Source organism: Equus asinus, chromosome 19, assembly GCF_041296235.1.
Source record: "Equus asinus isolate D_3611 breed Donkey chromosome 19, EquAss-T2T_v2, whole genome shotgun sequence".
NCBI lineage: Eukaryota > Metazoa > Chordata > Mammalia > Perissodactyla > Equidae > Equus > Equus asinus.
This window is the reverse complement of record NC_091808.1, coordinates 23181833-23206104: the sequence shown is the minus strand read 5'-3', so window position 1 is coordinate 23206104 and position 24272 is coordinate 23181833. Positions and strand designations below refer to the sequence as shown.

Genomic DNA, 24272 nt, shown 5'->3' with positions numbered 1-24272 from the left:
ATAATTAGATAGGGTCCACAGTAACTAGGTAAGCTTGAACCAATATGAAGTTTCCAGGAAATAAATTAACTTCTGCTTCTGATTTCCTTACATTACTTTTTTCCCTAACAGAACATTTTCTGAGTAATAAGCACTCACTTCTAGGCTCCTCACAACTTAAAAGAATATGAGATTTTCTTAAACCACAGCAAGAAAAAAAATTCATCTAAGAAAAGTATTTACCAAGACTTATAAGAAATTTTAAATGGATTTGGTACTTTCAAGTAATGTCTTAAAGGCTGAAAATGAGGAAGCATGTGTGACACACTGAATTTTCTTATTGCTAACCTTTCATTCAAAGGAAAGATTCTTCACATATTTGTGCATATTACAGCAATATAATTTACTTTCCAAAAGCACACACACAAACAAAACTCTTTTTCTTTATTATAAAGGTTAGCTCTTCTGAAATACTATCACTAATAAATATCTTTATAAAAATACTGCAGGACATTCCAACTAAGTACAATAATGATGACTTGCCCAAAATGATGGAGCTTTTCCAAGTAAATTAACTGACCAGGTACCTAAAACTACTCCTTTCAGCAACTAGATGTCATTAAAAAACGTTGAGTCATCTGGGACGGAGATCTAGAATATATTAAACACTTCCCCAGCTTCTTAGTCAGTGTTTACTAAATAAAATAATTTCCCACTGGATTCTAACAGCCTAGTCGTGATGATAAGTTACTGGTATTATAAAGCTATTGCTATTACAAAGGTGGCAGGTGACACAGGGAAACATGGACACTGACTCCAAGAGGTGTTCTAGAAATTAAAATCTTGAAAATATCACCAATGCCAGTTTGCTTGAGTCCTTTGCTCCTTTCCCAGGAAGCTGGTATGAAGGACATGGAACAACACGACTTTACACGCCACACAACATAACTGCCTTAAAGTCTAACGACTTACAAAGTCAGACCTTGAAGGAGGCTCCTCAGGAGGGACTTTCTCTCTACCCGGGAGATTCTCATCACTTTTGTTATGTTATAAGCATGTCATGCCTCGTCAGTTGCCTTCAAAATATTATCTATTATGTCTGCATCACAAATACATCACGACATGACAACTTCAAGCCATGCTTCTATTTCATAATACATTCATTGCCGTGGCATGAATTATGAGTATTCATTACCATTTTAAGAATCTGTGCTAGAGAACTTTGGGGAATTTTATTCCAGCACCTACAAATTCTCAAGCAGGTAACATAATAAAATGGTGACATAATAGAACAATAAATCAAAATTCTCTATGTCTAGAGAAATGTCACATACTAAGGTATTTTTTTTTATTAAATCAGAAGAATAAACCATATGAGTGCTTATCTTAGTTTAGGCATAATGCTTTCTCATAAAATCTCTCATTTATAACATAATGTTCTCAGTAGCATTTTTTTTTTTAAAGATTAGCACCTGAGCTAACATCTGCTGCCAATCTTCTATTTTTTTCCTTCTTCCTCTCCCCAAAGCCCCCCAGTACATACTTGTATATTCTAGTTATAGGTCCTTGCTTCTGGTTCTGCTACGTGGGACGCCACCTCAGCACGGCTTGATGAGCGGTGCTAGGTTCGTGCCCAAGATCCGAACCGGGAAACCCCTGGGCCACCGAAGAGGAGCACATGAACTTAACCACTCGGCTACAGGGCTGGCCCCTCTCAGTAGCATTTTAACCATAGGTGACATATATGTTCTAATAGAAACATGGGGAATAAAGAGAGCCTCGAGATGCCAACTTTTGTTCTGGTTAAAAGAGAATGTTCACAACATCCCAGGCATCACATTAATAAATATTCTGCCTCACGTTCCATAGCATAATAAAACAAAAGTATAAATAAGGAATTCAAGAATAATCCTGTGAGGGTTTGCATTCAAAAGGTGCTGACTGTCCAAAAACTAGGTGGCTGGCCTATAAGCCCAGGATCCTGAGCTGAAAAAAGAATTTGAGAATTGATAATATAAACTGTATCTGCTGATGATATAGTAAGCAGCCTGGATATTTAGGCAGTCTGAATATTTAGTAAGAGCCTTCCATTACCAAGTATGGAGGGATCAAGATAAACAAGATAACAAATGCTTTACATTAACCTGGAAGTCCCACTTCTAAGGATTGATCCTAAAGACATACCTGCTCACACATGAAACAAAGATGCCTCACTGCAGCGCTGTTTATCAAAGCCAAAGGACAGAAACAAACAGGCACCCATCAGTAAGGGACTAGTTACAAGATGCAAATTCATGGAAAGCTACGCTACTACAAAATGTACAGAAAGCTCTGTGCTAATATGGAAAGATTTGCTTATGTTTGCATAGAGAAATTCACAAAAGATACACAAGAAAGTAAGAGGTAGGGAGCAGGGAGGGCTTGTCAGCAGTAGGGTGGGTGGCTGGAGGCAGAAACAGGAGCAAGGCTTTCCACTGTAAATATTTTTCTTATTTTTGAAACGTGGAGTTATTACTCATATTTTGAAATTAAATTTTAGATGAGGAATATACTCCAGATAATCACAAAGTTTAACTGAGGAGTCATATAATAAATAGAAACCTAAATGAATGTAAATGCAAATAAATAATGTGAGCAGAGAGAAGAAACTAACTCTGGGAATTCTGAAAAAGACTTATAAGAAGGTACAACATGAGCTGGATTTTGAAGGTTAGGTACAAAAGGACCAGGAGGGAAAAGAGAAAGATGTAGAGGAAAGGATATAAGAGGCAGAAGAAAGAACACATGCCCAGTATTGTTAGCACTAATGAATGCACCTGAATAATTCATAAAGTTAAAGTCCAGGGTGATAGGAGAATGGGGCTCAGATCATGGCTGAGTGGAAAATTCACTCATTTATTCAACAAAATATCAACCTACTATGTGCCAGGCAATGTTTAGATACTGAAGATACAACAGTGAACAAACAGAATTCTTGCTCTCATTCGAAAGAGAGAGACAAGAAACAAAGAGATCTAAAACAACGTCAGGAAAGAATAATAGGAAGATAAACAAAACACCTAAGGGTATGGCAGGGACTACTACTTTAGATAAGTTAGGAAAAGTCTCTCTGGGGGCTGGCCCCGTGGCCGAGTGGTTAAGTTCGCTGCAGGCGGCCCAGTGTTTCGTTGGTTCGAATCCTGGGTGCGGACATGGCACTGCTCATCAAACCACGCTGAGGCAGCGTCCCACATGCCACAACTAGAAGGACCCACAACGAAGAATATACAACTATGTACCAGGGGGACTTTGGGGAGAAAAAGGAAGAAAAAAAAAAGAAAAGTCTCTCTGAAGAGGTGGCATTTGAGCAGAAGCCTGAAGAAGGCAGGGCTGCGGAGGCCATGAGAAGGACTGTGGTTTTGTATTCAGGGGGCCAGGAAGTTACCCATACCAGAGCAGAGAAAGGTAAGATCTGACTTGGGTCAGACTACTCTGGCTGTCATGAGAACTCACCGCAGGAGGTATAAAGAAAAGCAGAGCAAGGCCACTGCTGTGGTCGGAAGAATAATGACTCGCCCCAAAAATGACCACATCCCAATCCCCAGGATTTATGACTACGTTACCTTATATGGCAAAAGGGTCTTTGTAAAGCAAATCAGGGACGGAGACATCCTACAGTCTGGGTGGCCCCAGTCTACTCCTGGGAGTCCACAGAGACAGTGAAGCTTTCCCGCCAGATCAGAAAGACGGCATGTGCGAAGGACTCCCACTGCTGGCTGTGAAGACAGGACGAGGGCCACAAACTAAGGACTGCAGTGGTCTCCAGAACCTGAGAACGGCCCTCAGCTGAAAGCCAGGGAGAAAACGGGATCTCAGTCCTACAACCACAAGGAACTATGCAGTTCCTGTCAACAACCCAAATAACGGGGGAAACGGGGTCTCTCCTAGAGCCTCCAGAAAGGGACATGGCTGACAAACTGATTTCAGCCTGGTGACTAAATTCCAGACTTCTGACCCAAAGAACTGTGAGAAAATAAGTCCACCTTGTTTTAAGTCACTACTCTTGTGGTAACTGGTTGTGATTGCAAGTGGTCAGGGCAAGACAGACAAGTGGCTTCTACCAGAGTGGCAGCCACAGAAAGGTGATGGCCGATGAAGATGCCCAGCAGTAAGTTTGGGTAAGACAATAAAGAGTTCCTTTAATAATGTTACCAAGTTCAGAGATCAGTCTGGAAAGCTGTAATTGCAGCAAGGGACGCTAACTAGCCCAAGAGAGCAGTGAAACTACTGCGGGGCCCCTGCCCACCGTGCACACACCGAGTATGCACAGTGCGACCATACACACTTAAAATCTGGGAGAACAATGGGCATCGGAAGCACACCAAGATGCTGCAGGGGAAACAACAGCTACAACTACAACAAAACCTTTTTCTTTTTTTTGAGGAAGATTAGCCCTGAGCTAACTGCTGCCAATCCTCCTCTTTTTGCTGAGGAAGACTGGCCCCGAGCTAAGACCCGTGCCCATCTTCCTATACTTTATACGTGGAATGCCTGCCACAGCATGGCCTGCCAAGTGGTGCCATGTCCGCACCCAGGTTCCGAACCGGTGAACCCTGGGCCGCCAAAGCAGAACGTGTGCATTTAACCGCTGTGCCACCGGGCCAGTCCCAACAAAATCTATCTCTGACAGCAAAAACCTGGCACTTCCCCTTATCTGCTTTGGCTGCCTGAAAGGCCATCAGCTCTACACTCATTATTCAGCGCAGTAACTCTGTCCTCTGTCCCTGTCCTTGGTCCACTGTATGGTAGTTTTAACTTTAGAGCCACCTCAAACCCTTTCTGAAGCAGGTGGGTACAGAGCATAAATATGACAGCATAATTGCAATATTCGGTTTTCTAGTACACAGATTATTCATTCTCGGCTGTAAATGAACAAATTAGGGTAAGAAAATGAAATGACTACTATTTATAAAGAGGTAAATCTGACAAAGCTACTGTTTGTTTTTTTTCAAGTATTTGTTCTGACTCAAAATCAAGCTGAGATGGAAACATACATTCAACTCATAATAAATTTCTAAAAGAGAAGACTTGTTAACTAGTGATTTCAAAAACAACAGAAATAAATTAACTTTTTAAAATATACTATATCAGCATCTGCCAACTAACAACAACAGTATTTCATAAATTCGAGAGAATCAAAATGGGCAATCACAATTCTGACAGGACAATTCTAAGAAAACTGACAATCTGACAAAACTTGCATGAAGTAATCTTGAACATATCAATGGGAAAAATTCACCAAGGCAGCATCATGCCACCATTTTTTCCTGTCTTAAGATTCTGCTGGGCTTTTTTCCACAGCCTAGGCCAAAGATAGGCAAACTGTGGCCTCTAGGCCAGACACTAATTTTGTATGCAAAGCTTTACTGGTTTACATATTGTCTATGGCCGCGTTTGCATTACAATGGCAGAGGTGAATGGCTGTTACGACTATATAGCCTGCAAAGCTAAAAATATTTACTCTAAAAAACAGTTTGCCAAACCACGGCCTAGACACTTAGGTCCTAGAGATCCTCACTAAGAAAGAAACTATTCTTACGAGTAAAAAAAAATTCTCTACCAGTGTAAGTTGATGCCTGCCTGGTGGTGTGAAGGTAATTTCCAGAAAGCAAAACGCAGAAACTGAAGCAGCTGACATTCTGATGTATGAATCAGAAAAAACAAACAAAAATAATTATCATCATGCTAGCTATTTATGTCTATAAAGTATTAATAACATTATAGTGTTAGGATTATAATAGTGTATATTATGCATGCATTATACATATAAAACAAAATATAGCCTGATTTTTAAAATCATGCTTTGCAAAAATCAAACCAAAATATAACCAGAGACAACTCTGAAAACTCAAGTTGTTCAGGGGATATGTAACCCCCTGCATACTCATGTGGCACGCTCCCCCGGGACTGGCATCAGATATAATCTACATTCACCATTTATTGGAAGACAAAGCAAGGAAAAAAAATAAAACACTAACGGTTGGGAGAAACTCATTTTGTGCATTTCCCTGTCTCCACACAACAACACAGGAATCCCTGGACCCAACGTCTGCTCCATCTTCTTCCCGGATGTTTGACGTTGCTCAACAGCCTTACATTTGGGGGCCTCCACGGGTTCCTTCCAGACCTCCCAAAGCTCTCTATCCTTGCAAAAGACCCAAGGATTTCCCAAAGAATTTACTGAAACATCATAAAAACTATCCTAATTTAGTTCTAAGCTCTCTCATATTATATTTTCATAACACTTGCACGAAATAACAGATCAAAGTCTGTAAAGCTATGGCGCTAACTGCTGCCCTTGACGTGTGGTACTTGCCTCAATTTCAGAGATCAGCCCGCGCAAGTACACCTCACACTCGGCGAACGGGCCTGGTCCCAAGAAACGAACACTGCCACACCCCAGGTTTTGAGGCAATAAATAAAGAGAATTAACTTCAATGAACAGGCTAGTAAAACGAATAGCTGGCCGTGGGGCACGGGGAAGCTTCTTCGTGTTGAACCGCAGTAGCCTTTTCTGACAAGCAACTTTCTAGATCATTGGAGAGATGTTCAGACCACATCTTTCAACCTTCCAAATCCTGGCAAACATACACAGAAGCTTGTGGCCTCTCACACTGCCCTTAGCTCCTTTGCTAGGTATAAAGATATGTTGGCAGCAGTAACTTGGCAATGGTCTATATTCAAAAAGCACGAGAAGAATGGGTAAACAAAATAGTGAAAACTGAACCAAACCATTATGGGATAGACAAAAACAAAAGCACTTGGGTAAAGTAGAAGCTGAAATATTGAAATACTGGTTTTCTCCTGCAAGATCCCGCTCCCGGGCCCAGGGGCCACTGCTCTAACTGAGGTGGGGATGCAGTCCATATGAATTTTGCTTCTCTGGTTCAGAAGTAGTACATCTGTGGCAGGTTAATTATCCTAGTAGTCTTATGTCATTTTTCACAAACCCCAAGCAAATTGTTTTACTGTTGGTCTCACTCCAAAACTGTATTTCAGAATAAGCATCCTACCTTAATAGAAGCAATATGGAGCAAAGTCTCTCCTCTATGATTTCTTTTTGCAGCCATAAGGCTGTTGGGTGACAGCTTCATTGCTGAGGGGCTGGTCATCATTCGTCTGTAACTTGGACTATTCAGTGCAGAGGGTGTTCCTGGTGAAAGACTAAGAGACTCATCTGATATATTACTGTTTTTACTCCCTAATGCGTCATCAACTTTAAGTTTGGTTGAAGGTGGTGAAGAACAGCCAGGCAATGGGAGGTTTTCTGAGAGCACTGTTTGCTCGACAAAACTTCCACCAGTGCTCAGAATGCTGCTTCTAGATCTCTTAGAAATGGGACTGGAAAGTCTGTTGCGACGACCACGTTTTCCACTATGACCTAATGGCAAGGATTTCTTAGAAGAAAGATAATTTTCACAGAGATTCTTCTCAGGAGTCACTACTTCATCTCTGCTCTTAATCTCTGGAGATTCTATTTGTTCAGCCAATGGTAAAGAGACTTCAGTTAAGCTTCCAAAACTTTCAGATTCTGTTACAGAGCCACTTGCCAGGAAGTCTACTTCACCATTTATCTGAGGACTAGCAATAATAGATGGTTGGCTACAGAAGGAGACCAGCTTTTCCTTACATTCCTGTTTGGGATCAAGTTCACCATCTTCTTTTTCCGCCTCTAAATTCCACTCTTGGTTGATTTCAGCTAGAGTTTTCTTTTTTTGCTTTTTTCTAGATCTTGTAGAAGCCTTTTTAGCCCTCTCAGAAACATCTCCTGTAGGACTTGGAGAAACATATTCATACATTGAGGCCTGCTGACTATTTTCATCATTTATCATTTGAGGTTGGGTTTGCACTGAAACTTTAGTGACAACATATCTGACCTTCTTACTTCGAGGACTAAACCACATTTTTATTGAATTCTTCTTATTTTCTGCATCATTAAATAAACCTTTCCCAGGTGTATCTTCTTTTGAATCTAATTTAAAAAAAAAAGCAAAAGAAATCTGTTACATGATTAATCTCTTCCATCTTGAGCTCCCAGAAAATTCTGTTTATAGTTCTCCTTTTATGTGTATACCTCTTTCTCCCTCCTAGACTATAAACTCCTTGAGAGCAGATATTTACTCGTTCAACAAATATTTACTGAATCTTACTTTATTCCAGACAATGTTCCAGGGACTGGAGATACAGCAGAGAATAAAACATAAAATGTATATTCCATTGGGGATAGGCAGAATATGCAAATAAATAAATAGAACATACAGTATGCTGATGGTGATAAAGCCATGAAGAAAACACATGCTAAATAAATAGACAGATACGGAATTTAATAAATAATAGTCAAAAAAAACTAAGACTTGTTAATTGATGCTTAATCTAAAAAAAGAATTTTGAAAAACAATCAATATAATTTACTATATTACTAACAAACTAAAGGAAAACCATGTGATTTTCTCAACAGACACAGAAAAAAATCATTTGACAAACTCCAACATCCATTCACAATTTTAAGAAAGACTCAGCAAATTATGGACAGAAGGGAACTTCTTCAACCTGATGAAGGGCATCTACAAAAATACTCATAGCTATTATCAAGCTTAATGGTGAAAGACTGGAACTACTGTTTTGTTCCTATTATCTTGTTACTATTATCAAGAACAAGGCAAAGATATCTACTCTCACCACTCCTACTCAACATCATACTAAAAGTCCTAGACAGCACAGCAAAGTAAGAAAAAGATATAAAAGGCACACAGATTGTAAAGGAAGATACAAAGCTGCATCTATTCACAACTGACTTGACTATGTAAAATATCCCAAGGAAGTTTTTAAAAAAAAAAACATTAATAAACTAACAAGTGACTTTAGCAAGGTCGTAGAATACAAGGTCAATATACCAAGTTCAACTTCAACTGCATTTCTATATACTAACAACAAACAAATGTAAGCTGAAATTTTAAAAAACAGTATCATTTACCCTAGTACCAAAAATAACAAAAAATTCTCAAATATAAATCTAACAAAATATGTACAAAGTTATTTTTGCTGAAAATTACAGAACATTTATGGAAAGAACTCCTATACAAATGGAAAGACATACCATGTTCATGAATTAGAAGACTCAATATTATTAAGATGTCAATTCTCCCAAATAGATCTACAGACTATAACATAATCCCAATGAAAAGTCCAGGAGGGTTTTCTTACAGACAAGCTAATTCTAAAATTTACATGGAAAAACAAAGAAACCATAATATGGAACAGCAAAAGACCTAGAATAGCCAATACAATCTTGAAGAAGAACAAAGCTGGAGGACTCACACTACCTGCTCTAAAATTATTTCAGAGAAAATGAACCGAGGGGATTAAAGATAACAGTGACAAATGTACCATCTCATATAACCTCGAGTCATGAAAACCAAAACTAATGAGAACAAATGAAATATAACTACATACTCAAACATACTCCTGAGCAAAAGAAGCCAGATACAAACGAGTAGATAAAAATGGCTAAAACTAATGTAATGTGTAAAGTCAGAAAGGTGGTTATCCCTCTGGGAAAAGGAGGCAGTCACTGGAAGAGGACAACAAGAGAGGCTTCTAGAATACTGTTTATTCTTCTGGGTGAGTTCAGTTTGTGAAAATTCATTAAGCTATACACTTTTGATATGTACGTTATACTTTAAAAAGAAGTTTTTTAAAAAATACAAATTTATTATCAGGAATTAAAACATAAAGATTCATGAGAGTTAAAAAATAAGAGTCATTGTTTATTGTCCCTAAGTAGACAAGGTCACATTTTCTTGTACAAACACCTTGCTGCTTTAGCTAAGGTCATCAAGGAAGGCCTCTCTGGGGAGCTCACTTTGGAGTTGAGAGGTAAATGATGAAAGGGAAGCAGCCACATAAGGAGGCAGGAAAGTGTTTCCCAGGCAGAAGGAAGAGCAAGTGCCAAGGTCTTAAGATGGGAACAAGTTTAGCACATATTCAACGGATAGAAAGCCAGCGTGGCTGGAGCTTGGAGAAGGAGCAGAAAATGGAGGGAAATGAAGTCAGACAAGTGAGCAGAGCATTCTATAAAGAGCTCAGTCTCGGGTTTCTCTGCTGATAATCCTTATTCCACCAACCTGTGAAGTGGGAGGGCTTGGGACTTCTCCATCTGCAGTCACTTCCTCAGTGACCTTATATATATGTACATCGTTATCTATATATACACTGACAACTCCAAATGTGTAAGTGCAGCCCAGACCTCTCCCCTGAACTCCAGACTCCAATATTCAAGTGCCTCCCTAGCACTACCTGCAAGTCTCCTCCTAACGAGCTATCTCATACTGAACAGCCCCTCAGACCTGCTCCTCCTACAGTTTTTCCCCATTTCGGTAAATGGCATATCCATAATCCAGTAGCCTAGAACAAAAAACCTTAGAGTCAAACTTGCCTCTGCTATCATACGCAAAATGCAAGTTCTATCAGTTCTACCTGGAAAATATATCCCAAATGTGACCACTTTTTACTACATCCACTCCTGCCACCATGGTGTAAGACAATCTCATCTCTCACTAGATCATTATGATACCCTCCAAAGTCATCTCCCTGATTATGTGCTTGTCTCCTCCCCCTTAAGTCTATTCTGAACACAGCAGCCAGGTGTCCTTTTATAATTGGTCAGATCATGTCAATGAAACCCTCCAGAGAGTTCCACTCTGACTCTGAATAAAAGTCAAAATCTTCGTAGTTGTCTACAAGGCCAAATACATCTTGATTCACCCCTTTCCTTCCTGATCTCATCACCCGTTCTCTCCTCCTTACTCACCATTCCAGCCACTGAGCCTCCATGTTGTTCCCCAAACACACCAAGCTGCTTCTGCCTCAGAGCCTTTGCGCTTGCTGATCCTTTGCCCAGAGGCCTCTTTTCCAAATATTGGCATGGCTCGCTATCTCCCCAACTTCGGGTCGTTGCTCAAATGTCACATTTTTGTGAGACCACATCTGACACTCTATTTAAACTTACATACCCTCACCTCCCACTTACTTTACTTATGTTTTTGTGTCTTATCTGTCTCTTCCCATCAGAATATAAGCCCTATGAAGGCAAGCTTGTGCCTCAACCCTCCCTATCTCTGGTACCTACATAGTGTCTAGCTCATAGTAGATGCTCAATTAATATTTACTGGCTGAATGAATGGGATCTTATAATCCAGGTAAAGCAAGCCGGATCAGACTCAATTCAGGGAAAGGATATAACAATTTACATTTTAGAATGATCACTCTGGCTGCTATGTGGGAGGAGGAACTTTAGAAAGAAAAGAGTGGTCACAGTGACCAATTACGTAGCTATCATCCAAGAGAAAGATCATAGGAGCTCTGATAAGCATTCTAGCAGAAGAAATAGTAAAAAGCATCAAATATAAAATCTAAAAGACCCTAAATAACTAAACCTAGAGGTAGGGGAGAGATGATAAAATGTTTAAAGACCCAGTAGCAGGAGGACATATAATAACTTAAGGAACTAAAAGACGGTTAGTATACTTGCCTTGCAGAGACCAAGGAAGAAAGTGGTATAAAGACGAGACTATAAAAATAGGCAATAGCCAGACCACGCGAATTCTTGCTGCAATGTTAAAAACTTCGATACCTACGCTAAGAGCAAGGGAAAATCGTCAAATGTTCCATGTAAGTCAGGTGGTCATGCCTACATCTGCGTTTTTAAAAGATCACTCTTGGCTGTAGTGTGGGAAAAGAGACTGGAAGAAGGCAAGAGTGGATGCAAGAATAACAGTTAAGAGGCCAAAGCAGGAGCATAAGTAGAAGATAACAGACTAGGGAGGTGGCAGCAGACAAAGAAGAAGATTTGAAAAATATTTAAGAGAGAAAATTTACAGGATTTGGTGATGAAATAAATACAAGAACAAGGTGACAAGGACAGCTCACAAGGTTCTGGCTTATAGCACTGAGCACACCTAAGGAAACCCTGATGCTGGGAGAGACAGTCTGCCAGGGGTCCTGAGAACCCCCATCCCTGCAGGAGCACAAGAAGGCAAGGGCCTGGCTGCTCTTGACGGGGGCCATTTCTCAGGACTATGCTTGCAGCAAGCAATTCTGAGGGATGTGGCAGTGTCTCCCCAGGAAGACACGCAGGGCTATTTCTGCTTCCTACGAAGACATCCATTCCCCAAGCTCAGAGTTCCTTTCCTCTATCACAACCCACTGTGTGTGCAGGAATCCATATGGGCCTTTGGCCCATAACGGCTAAAGATACAAAACTGCTAAATAAAACATTAGCAAACCAAATCGAGGAATTTGTAATGTATATATCCTTTCATAAAGCAATTTCACCTCTAGTAATCTATCTTACAAAATAGTCATGCATGTGCCTGCAAACATGGATGTACAAGAATGTTAATCGCAGCAATATTTGTAATAACGTAAATTAGGGAAAAGTTCAGTCAGTGTTCAAAGACTGGGGATCTGTTAACCATGGAGCATTTATACTACAAAATCTTTTTTTTCTTTTTTTTTTTTTTGCTGAGGAAGATTCACCCTGAGCTATCATCCACTGCCAATCTTCCTCTTTTTGTATGTGAGTTACCATCACAGGATAGTCACAGGATGGTCACAGACGAGTGGTGTAGGTCCCCACCTGGGAATCGCCAAAGCAGAGTGTGCTGTGCTGAACTTAACCACTAGGTCACAAGAGCTGGCCCTACACTATAAAATCTTATATAGCCATTGTACATGTCAACTAACATGCAAAGACCTTCAGGACACTTGTAAGGGTAGCACAATCCCGTTTATGTTTTAAAACTTCTACTGCATTTATGTCCAAATACTTTCATAAGTCATAAAAGAAAGACTAGGTTAAACAAAGAAAACTACCTCTGAAAAAGAAAGGGATTTTGTGCTTTTCAGGTGGGGAAAAGGGTAGAGCAGGACTTTCACCTTTCAGTCTGCACAGTTTCGCACTGCTTAATCAGTTGCAAAGAGAACGTTCTCCGATATTTCTTAGGGAAATTAAACAAATAGAAAACACAACTTGTGTGAGGTCATATACGTGGCTGGTGATAGAGCTGGCCTTCGAACTCAGGGCTGTTTTCACTACGTACACACTATATGTGATACTGTGACTTATTATAAGAAATTAGATTTGGTCTTCATCCACTGTTCTTGGCACAGAGCTCCTCAAACCCTCCTCATTTCCCATGTAAGAACCACAGGGGCATCTTTTCTTATATTTAGTTGTGTGCCCAGTTCCTGAGTGATGAAGGTGAAGTGGGTGTCTTTTGTTATTCATAACAAGCTCCTTTCAATCACACCTGAGTTTATGTTAATGAAGGTGACTTTCGGAAAAGCCCTGCAGGATGGAGGCCGGGTGCCACCAGGGGAACCAGCCATGATTAGAGGGCTGGAACTTTTAGTCCCGCTCCCTGATCTCCAAGAGGGGAGAACTGCTTGAGGCTGAATCAGGCACCAGTGGCCATGACTTCGCCAGTCGTGCCTCTGCAGTGAAGCCTCCATAGAGACCCAGCAGGACAGGGTAGGAGAGCTCCCGGGGGAACGCAGGGAGCTGAGGGGGTGGTGCGCCCAGAGAGGGCAGGGGAGCTCCGCGCCCCCTCCCACATCCCTAGCCCTGTCCGTCTCTTCCACCCGGCTGTTCCTGAGGTATATCCTTTTATAACGAACCAGTAATCTAGTAAGTAAATGCTTTCCTGAGTTCTGTGAGCCACTCTAGCATATTAATCAAACCCCAGGAGGCCGGAGGAACCTCCAATGTACAGCTGTCAGTCAGAAGCACGACCTGGACTTGAGACCCGCATCTGAAGGGGATGGGGGCGGTCCTGTGGGACTGAGCTCTCAACCTGTGAGATCCGATGCTATCTCCAGGTAGGCAGTGTCAGAACTGAGTTAAACTGCAGGACACCCAACAGGTGTCACAGAATGGTTCATGTGCTGAAAACCCACACATCTGGCGTCAGAAGTGAAACAGTAGGGTAGTGGAGTTTTTCTTTGTTCTGTGAGTATCACAATCTCTATACATGGTATATTTTTAGACCTACCAGGCCTGCCCATTAACAGATGATCAGGAAACAGTGAATGAGCTGTACAGCTACCCACTTTCTGATTCTGCCAGCAACCCCCTTCACCTTGTCTTATTTTGGTTTTGCCTTTAGGTTCATTCATTTTTCTTCAAAAAATACTCCCTTACACTTCCCTCCTCCCAGCCCATACAGACGTAAAACCAACCCCGGCCGGCCCACAGTGGTGAGCACAGAAACAGTGCTCAGCAAATACCGATGAATAAATGATTTGATATCCTCTCTTAAATCCTGACGGGTATTTATTCCAGGGAGGTGAGAATTCATTTTAAGGGCTAGATGAAAACGTGAGGCTCACTTGTGCATTTCTCTCATTTTAAGATGAAGAATTAACATTAGAGAGAAAGGAGGCGGAGGGTGTCTCCCGCCTCCCCACCCAGTGCTCCTCTCTCCACACACACTGTGGCACAAAAAAGCACCCAGGAAAGACAGGGAGATGGAAAACCAGCCCGCCTGAGACAATTAACAAACTGTTCCACACTGCCCATACTCGCTCTCCAAATTAACACAGACTTACCACTCTCCTCTGACCAACTGGACATTTTGAATATGTTTTATTTGTTCTACCAAAAAAAATAATAGAGGAGAAGAAAAAGGAAACTAACTGAATTATGTTTTTTTCTCCAGAGAAGTCACTTCTCACTTAAGCTAGAGAGAACTCTGTGTAAAACTTTTCTTATATTACAGAACCTATAGAAAAATTTTAACAAACCGAGTTCTAAAACTAAGTTAGTTTAAGAAGAAAACCAACAGCCACTTATGCATCTTACTCCTAAGGACTGGAAACATCCACCATGTGGGAAATAAGTGTGTCTGATGTGACTAAGGTGTAATATAAAATTGTCAAGAGTGCTTATTCCTGAGAGGTTTTAATAGTTAAGAGACATAACATAATCTTAATTTCATTTCTCTTATTGTTTCTGGGAATAAACTTCTTTTCAACATTCTCATGTTTTAAAACATCAGCAAGAGAAAAGGAAGCTATGAAATATTTTTTAATTCCTTTTAGATATTTTATTCACACAGAACATTTTCTTATTTTACCAGCTTAAAATTATTAAACAAAATTAGTAAACTAAAAGCTCAAATCTTCTCTAAAGTTCAGAATCTCTTCTTCTGCCTATTCTTCCTTCACCTCGTTTCTTGAGTACCAGAGTACTACCTTTATAAACACATCTGCCAAGCAAAAGCACCTTGAACAGGTAGGAAAAAACAAAAAATAATGGATTTTGAAATACAAATAATTAGTATTTAACTCTAGAAATTTCAGAGACATGATCCCTGCCTAGCAAAAGAATTCGAACTTCACTCCACAGTAACCACCCACCCCTCCCTCCTGGTGGAAATGGAATTATCACCTTGGAAAGACAGACGGTGAACCCAGTTGGAAGCAGGCCTGTGGATCTGAAGAAGGGAGACCCTCGGACATCCTTTTTGTGTCCCAGCTGAACATCGCCTGGTCCACAGGGTGTTGCTAGGACAGGATCTTGGAAATCAAAGCAATCAGAATGGGGTTTCCATTCACACAGAGACTTTATGTCTCGAATCAACAAAGGTCTTTTCTCTACAGGGATAAGTAGATTTCAAAACCAAGCCATTTCTGATACAATCTCAAGTCTAGAGGAAAGGTCAAAATGAAACGTACTTTACAAGAAAGACTCAGGATTACAAAGACTTAAAGGTTAATCCTGTGGAAGTCTGTAAAAACTTGTATTTGACTTTTTTAACATAGATGATGACATTTTCATTTAAAAACAAGTCAAAGCCTGAAGTCCTCAATGCTTATAAAACTTAAAAAATGTAGGATTAGGCACTTAAATGAAAATCAAGGCTTATAAGTAGCAAGAACATTACTCAAGTGACTAAAAAATCTAAATCTGAAAAGACAACAAATTTCACACTCAGGTGTACATATTTTCTAACTTATAAAGAAGTAAATGAAAAGAGCATATATTCATGCACTTTATATGTACACAATAATTTCACTCATCATCCAGTAATAATAAATGTACTCAAGAAGACTTTAATTATGTATCTTTTCCTAGCTAAGCAAGGACACAGCAGCAAACAGGACTGTAAAGTCTGGAATTTAAGCAGCATATCGAAGTTAAGACTGTAAAAAGCAAAACCACCACCACCAATGAAACATAAATCATACTATTAACAGCTACAACAGTTTTATGGGTGAACGCTTCTAAGCATGATAAATTACCATATTCATTTCAGGAAGAAAAATATTGATCCTTCCTCTACATAGTAAATTTCTTAATGATGACATTTAAAAGAATCTATTCTCCGAATTTAAATATTTCTGAGTATACCACAAAATATTGAGGAACAGAGATGCACATGTTGCTAAGGAACTACTTAGCCAAGTTTTTTCCTTGAAATTTAATAATAAACTATAGAAAAGGGAGGCAATTAGAAAATGTGATTTAGCCATCATTAATCTACATCAAAGGATTATAATCATGTACATTGTGTGCCTTTCAAATTATTCTCTATTATAGCTTTCACAACAGAAGTTGAGAAATCTCTTTGACAACTAGTCCCTTATTAAAAATCAAAGGGAAGTACTTTGCTACCATCTGTGCAACATTAACGCCTTCACTGAAGAATGATTATTTTGTGAGTTAAGAAGTATTCAGTTCTATTTAAAAAAACAACACCAACACAGCTACTCAAACGCTCATCTTCATCTATTATAAAAAAGTCACAGCATAAATGAAACACTGTGTAATTCACTGCAGAAAGACCAGCATCTCTCCTGAAACCAGAAAAGGAAACTGTGATGCTCTGAAAGCATAATCAAAGTATTTTTTTAAATGTCACCAACACCAACATACGCTTCACAGAATCTGACCAGCACCTGCAAGGTCTGATTTAATATGACGCGGGGCAGGAGAAAATAAAAACTTTTAAATTTATCTCCATTAGAAGAAAGCAGATTATGTTACAAAGAATAAGGTAAAATTATCTACAAATGGTTGTCAGAAAAAATCATGACAGACAATCTCCTCTCTTTAAAGCACACTGAACCGAGAAAAATCTGTTCAAGTATTTAGAAGCTCATTTTAGAAAGTATTGCCATAAATCAGGCTTCTTTATTGCCAGGATACCATATACTATGTCCATGATTTGACAAGTTCTTCCTAATTACCCACCTAAATTACAGTAATTATATATTTTATAGTAAATGCAAGTAACAAGGTTCACTTGGAAGATAAATTGTGAACGACAGAGTTTTTTAAAAAAAAATAGAGAAAATGTGAGAGATGTCCAACCATTCCACTTCATCATCTTCAACACTTGAGCATTTAACAGAACGATACGATTTTGGAGCTGGACCTCAGAGATCACTTAAGCGAATGCCCTTATTTCATGAGATCATTTTCCAATTTCCTCATTACAAAGAGGATCAGTCATTATCTGTCCCCAACTGTCAGTTCCCCCTACTATTCACCTAGTTCACCTTATACCACTTTAGTTTTAGAAATACTTGCTAGATAATAAACTAACATAAAAGAACTGAATAAAATACACTGAATAGTTAAACTATAAAGAAACAAAGGGAAATACCCACAAAGAACCCTCAAATACCACAAGACTAGTTTGTTTTGGGGGGCCTTGGGAGGAAAAGTTGATGATGAAGCAACTGATAATAAATAAAAAAAGCTTTGCATCATGGAAATTACAGATCTGGACAGAAATTTATATTTCAATGTTTATACTCTAGATTATCATCTTTTACAAAAATAGCAAAGTAGGATGCTACCATTATAAAAGGAATTGTTGAAACCAAAATCTAAGAATTTGTTTTAAAATAGTTTTAATTAAGTTTGGTCTCTGGGATATAAATTAGTCTTAACCCTGCCAATTTTTCTCCAACTCAATGCAACAAATACAACGAACACCTATACTTCTAATGAAAGCATTGTGCTAAATGATAAAACAGTGAGCAAGAACTAACAATATGACCGCCCTGCATAACCTGGGTCCTCAATTTCCCCATCTACAGAATAGAGGGATTAAAGGTGACTTTCTACCTCCTGAAATTCTGACTATACTGTATCCAAACGGTGAAATTTCAATTCATCCTAAAACAAGTAAAATGGTAAAGCCAGCACTGCTAAACTATGGTAAGGATTAATGTAATGATTACTCATTTTAATAAAGAAAACGAACACAAATGGCCTTTGGAAAATGAAGCACTATAATTCTCTCCCCAGACTCCACCTTCACTCTTAAACGAAAAAGAGTATTCCAAAGGCCTCAGGTCCCACACAAAAACTTGTTCTAAACTCAGTAATTTTCCTAAATATCTCTTTTTAATGATGAAATATTAAGGCATTTCATATTCCATGGTCCACAAAATATGAAAACCATTCTCATGATCCAACATCACTAACCACAGTAAAATTTCCTGAGGAGTCATCTAATTCTTCTTTGCACTCCATGGTACCCCACACCCCAGTATGCCATAATCCACTACAGTCAATCCATCAAGGGTTACTCTGCTCCCCCTTTTATCACCATTAAAAATGTCACATTATGATGAGAGATGGTTACTAGTCTTATCAGAGTGGTCGTTTTGTAAGGTAAATAAATGCAGAATCACTATGTTGTACACCTGAAACTAATACAATATTGTATGGCAACTATACTCCAATTAAAAAAAAGTCACATTACTTGTTATGGGTTAAATTGTGTCCCTCCCAAAACTTATATATTGAAGTCCTAATCTCCAGTACCTCAGAATGTGCCTTTATTTGGAAATAGGGTCATTACAAATGTAATTAGTAAAGATGAGTAAGGTGGGACTCTAAAACAATATGAATGGTGTTCTTATAAAAAGGGGAAATTTGGGGGGCTGGCCCAGTGGCCAAGCGTTGGGTTCGCGCGCTCTGCTTCGGCGACCCAGGGTTTCACCGGTTCGAGTCTTGGGCGTGGACATGGCACTGCTCACCGGGCCATGCTGAAGCAGCATCCCACATGCCACAACTAGACGGACCCACAACTAAAAATACACAACTATGTATCGGGGGGCTTTGGGAGAAAAAGGAAAAATAAAATCTTTTAAAATAAGGGGAAATTTGCCACAAAGATGCACACAGGGAGAACACATGTGCACATGAAGACCACCATCCACAAGCCAAGGAGAGAGGCCTGGAACACATCCTTTCCTCACAGCCTTCCAAGTAACCAACCTTACCCTCACTTTGATTTAGGACTTCGAGCCTCCAGAACTGTGAGACAATAAATTTCTGTTGCATAAGCTACCCAGCTTGTGGTCCTTTGTTATGGCAGCCTGGCAAGTTAATATATTACTGTACAGCAACTGGGGAAGAATCAAAGCAAATCATGACAGCCACAAGGAAGCACCCCAAATTTTAACACATAGCCCACATTCCTAACAGACCACACATCTTTAAGAATCTAACGAAAGCCACTTTCACACAGACATGAACTTTTCCGTACTGTACCCTTAACTCAAGAGGCTCACTAATCCTCCCCTCCCCCACCCCAACACTGCCGAAGATGCACGACTCCTGATTAAGAATTCCTGCTTCCATCAAGGATACTGTGTGTTTGTGTGTGTGTCTGGGGAGGGGGTGAGAAGCCAGATCACACCCCAATCTTTTAAACTAGAAAATAAACACTCTCAGCACTGCCTTTGAAAAAGAAGGAAAAGAATACAGAGAACTAAACAATGAAATTTTGCTCATTGTGCTCTTAAAGAGGTTTATAACACAACATGACTTTTTTAAAAAGGTAAGTACTTTTTAACATACACGCATATTTACATGTGAAAATAAGTAGAACTTTATCACGATAGCACCTTTTATCATAAAAGAATGGAGTCTAATACAACAAACTGATAACTAGATGAAGAAAACTTTTCATAGGTGGACTATGACTGAAATTCTTCTTAAAAATAAAGACCTGGTCAATAAGACTCAAAGTATCTGCCTTGTTTCCTTATTTTGTCAAATCAGCTGCACCTTTAGTAGCTGACAATAATACATCAAGCCAGAAATCTAAGATCAAAAGATTTATGAACATAAACCCAACCATTCTCTGTGAGCATTATCGATCATTCATGGCATCCTGGCAGTCAAGGCAAGGTTCTCCTATAAACATGTGCTAAAATGGTGTAATCTGGTCAATAAAAAGCTAACTCTAATATGTAGTTATGAAGATTGAAAACACTTTACTTTCTTTCCACAGCTAGTGGGTTCTCAGCAGAACGCACAATGGGAAGACGTATAGTTAATACACAGAGTCTAAGAGCAATTTGAAAGACATTAACCCCCATTTAAATAGAAAAGAAAATGAATATTAGATTTTTGCTCTTTCAAAACGTGTTAATTAATTCAGTCTAGAAAAACAATCCACGAAAGGTTGTATTCTATCTTGTAAAGTATATTTAAGTGAGTTTAAGGACAAAATCACTATTATTAAGGACAAAATCACTATTCCACATATATTATAGAGAAACTATCATAATTGTAAAAAGCAGGCAGTGCAGGTGGTGAAAGTCTCTGGGCTGACAATGGGAAGAAACAGGTTCCATTTCTCCTGCTTCTGGTACTAACGACACGTGTGACTTTAGGCAAGATCATTGAATCTCTCTGCACCTTGGTTCCTCATCTATAAAATGAGGGAGTCAGACTTAATTACCTCTAAGGTGTCTGCCACTTCTCAAAATGATTCCAAACACCATGAATCTTAAAATCTGAAATACGTCATTCATATTTGACATACTTTATGTGACGAGTATGAATTCATCAGTTATTTACCAGAGGGAGACAGTGATTTTTCTCACCTGAAAGCTCATGGCCATGCAGCAAATGTCGAAGCTTACTGCAAAGCTGGATCATGCTGTCCAACTGTCTGTTTATCTTCACATCTTGTATCCAGGCTGGGGTATAACACACTGGACATCCGGTTCCAATGCAGTCACTTACACAATTACTTAAAAAGGATTAAAAAATATACAGATTTATCAACACATGCAGCAGAAAAGGAATTCCAAAAAATAAAGAGTCTGAACAGAAGTCAATGAAGAGGTTGTTGTAACAAACAACAATTATAAAACATTTGTTAAAATAATGTTTTTGAAAGAGTGTGATATACAACACACACAAAATCTAAATCTAAAGTTGCTTACGTAATTTGCTATGAAGAGACTTGGCCAGACATTAGTCTACCTAATTTTTCCCTGCAAATAACTCTATAGCTTCCAAAGGGTGAGAGTAGAGAGGGAGAGATAAACAAACACATTTAGTACCCAATGCACAGCAGCCATGGATCGCAACCTTGCCCAGCCCAGACCCTAACACTGCACTGCATGGAGCCCCCCAAAATCACTGCAGAGAGACAGGGAAAGGTATTTTTTGTCTTGTTTTTGGACAAGTGTCTAAAGGCTTTAACGCAGTTTTTGAGAAAAGCTCTCTGATTCTTCCAGACAATTTTATAACCTGTAGACTCAATTAAATTACCTTGGGTTATCTGTCCAGGAGTTAGAAGGGTTTTCCTAACTTTGAGGTTACAAAGTGTTTGCTAATCTAATGAAGATATACACAAGCTCCTGTAAGAAAAGGGGTTCACAATCCCCCCTAAAGCCTATTTGTGAATTCTGAAACGAGACCTACAAACCCACCCTTCCGTAGCCTTGCCAGTGGTCTCCAGCAGGACTGGGTAATGTAACCACTGCGGAAGCCACATCTCCCCCAAACACTACATCCCTTTCAGGTGACTCACTCATTTGTAGGCACAGAGGATTCTTACAACATGAGCTTCCTTCAGAAAAAGCCTATGGCATTGCTAATCTTTGCAACCTTAGATCCTAGCGTAATTCCTGCCACAAAGTAACTCAATAAAGGTTGTAAAATGAATCTATAAACCACACCGGGGCTGGGAGGGACCTTCCCGATCACTGGGTTCAATAAACAGCAACTCTCTAGCAAACAAAGGGACTTCTGTGAGTTTGCTTGCTCACTTGGAACTCCAACAAGTAAAATATGTAAACCGATTCCTCAGGAATTTAAATTGTCAACTGTTGTGCAATACTTATTTGAGGAACACTAGTGAAATATAGTCAAAATCCACTCATCAAGGACCGCAACCTCATTTTCAGATGAAGAAAATGAGATCCAGTTAATTAAGACACTGACCCAGCACCACACTAGTTTTCCGATCAGTCTAGTTCATATATTCCATAATGTTTGTTCATGACTCTTCTCCAATTATTTTATATACATTAATGCAGAACTCTGGGGAAATATCTCAATAGATCTGCACAACTCAGCAAGTCAGTATTTTCCAATGACCGATGTATGATGCCATCAAGTCATGCTGGGTAGAAGATCTAGTCACAGTGCGGGAAAAACGGATGCAATTTAACAGAACAGAGCAAAAAAGTTCATTGATACGGTTTTAGATTTCACACCAACAAATCCGAAGAAACTGGCACTTCACAAGTGGTGGTGTAGTATCAAAGAATAGCCATAATTATCTGAAAAGGTTATTAAAATATTCCTTTTCCAACTATAGGGATGTGTAAAACCAGATTTCACACACACACACGCTTCAACGAAAACGCCCCAACAGACTGAATACATAAGCAGACATGAGAATCTAGCCATCTTCTCTTCGGCAAGTCAATAAAGAGATTTGCAAAATTGTAAAACGGTGCCACTCTTCTATTTTTCCTTTGGTTTATAAAATATTTATTTTTCCTAAAAAAGCATTATTTATGTTAGTTTGTAAAGGGCTTACTATTGTTATTTTTAAATGAATTAGTATTTTTTAAATGTCTCAGTTTTATATGGTAAACACACACACACACACACACACAAACAAAAGCTCTTTGGGGTCCTCGATTTTCAAGAGTGTAAAGTGGTCTGAGAGCAAAGTTGGAGTCCCCCGCCAGGTGTCATCAACGACTTCTATCTTAGAGTCCATGTACAACTTTTATCAGGGATTGGCATGGACGTACCAGAAAGCACCACCACACTGTCAATGAGAGAAAAGTCTGTGCCGCTCCAACGCCCCCGCACGCTCACGCTTCAGTTAGATTGGGATAAATACAGCCAAACCAGTTTTTAAAAAACGGCATGGTACTTAACAGCATTGCTCGGCCATTTTACATAGCTCCAACTCTGCCAAGAACACAAACAGCAGCCCTAGTTTTTGGCGTGATACATTCAAAATGAACCAAAACCGCACTGGATCCATTCTTTCCTGTGTTTGTGTCATAAACAGACGACTGTTTTCTCTTTTAAGATGTCCTCATGCCTCTCGTAATATCTCTTTGGCCATTGTAAGTCACAGACCCCTCTATCCAATTAAAGGTATGGATCTCTCTCTCTCTCTCTTACACTCTCTCACACACACAGCTTTACGTATACTTTCATGGAGTTTGTTAGGCCCAAGTAGCTCTGTCACTGATCTATTATATACAGCAAGTGCATCAGCTGAAACAAAACAAATGCGCCTGCTATGGAGTAGGAACAGGGAGCAGGCATCATTTCATAAAGGGATCGTGGGAGGCCTTCTAGAGGAGGTGACATTTGAGCTGAAGTGTAACTGATGAAAAGTTAAGTTTCAGAAAAACTTGGCAGAAGTACATTCCAGATGGAAGAAATAGCAAGTGCAGAAGTCCTGGGGCAGGAGTGAGTTTGGCACGTTTAATGAGCTAAAAGGAGAAGGTGGCTAGAACGGTGTGAACTAGAGGGCAGTGTGGTCTGAGAAGCAGACAGGAACTAGGTCCTGTAATGTTGTAATTGTTTTGGGGTGCCACAAACCACACCTATATAAGACAACGAACTTAATCAATCAATGTTGTGTGTGTTCTGACCGCTCCATCAACTGACAGTTCCCCCATGTCTCTCCTCTCCTTGGGCCTCCTTATTCCCTGAAACACAGTATTGAAAACAGGCCAACTAACAACCCTACAATGGCGTCTCAGTGTTCAAGTGAAAGGAAGAGTTATACATCTCTCACTTTAAATCAAAAGCTAGAAACGATTAAGCTTTGTGAGGAAGGCAGGTCAAAAGGCAAGACAGGTTGAAAGCAAGGCCTCTTACACCAAACAGTTAGCCAAGTTGTGAATGCAAAGGAAAAGTTCTTGAAGGATGTTGAAAGTGCTACTCCCGTGAA

General features: G+C 39.5%; 1 protein-coding gene across 2 annotated transcripts in view; it reads right to left on the bottom strand.

The window, feature by feature from the left end:
* BARD1 (BRCA1 associated RING domain 1) overlaps window positions 1-24272 on the bottom strand; it is a 79477-nt gene that overhangs the window by 40518 nt on the left and 14687 nt on the right. For both annotated transcript variants that reach the window (XM_014843589.3, XM_070489781.1), the window contains exons 3-4: window positions 20935-21083; window positions 7032-7990 (exon numbers count right to left, since the gene is read on the bottom strand). In XM_014843589.3, the coding sequence (XP_014699075.3) occupies window positions 7032-7990; window positions 20935-21083 (1108 nt within the window). The remainder of the gene's footprint in view (window positions 1-7031; window positions 7991-20934; window positions 21084-24272) is intronic.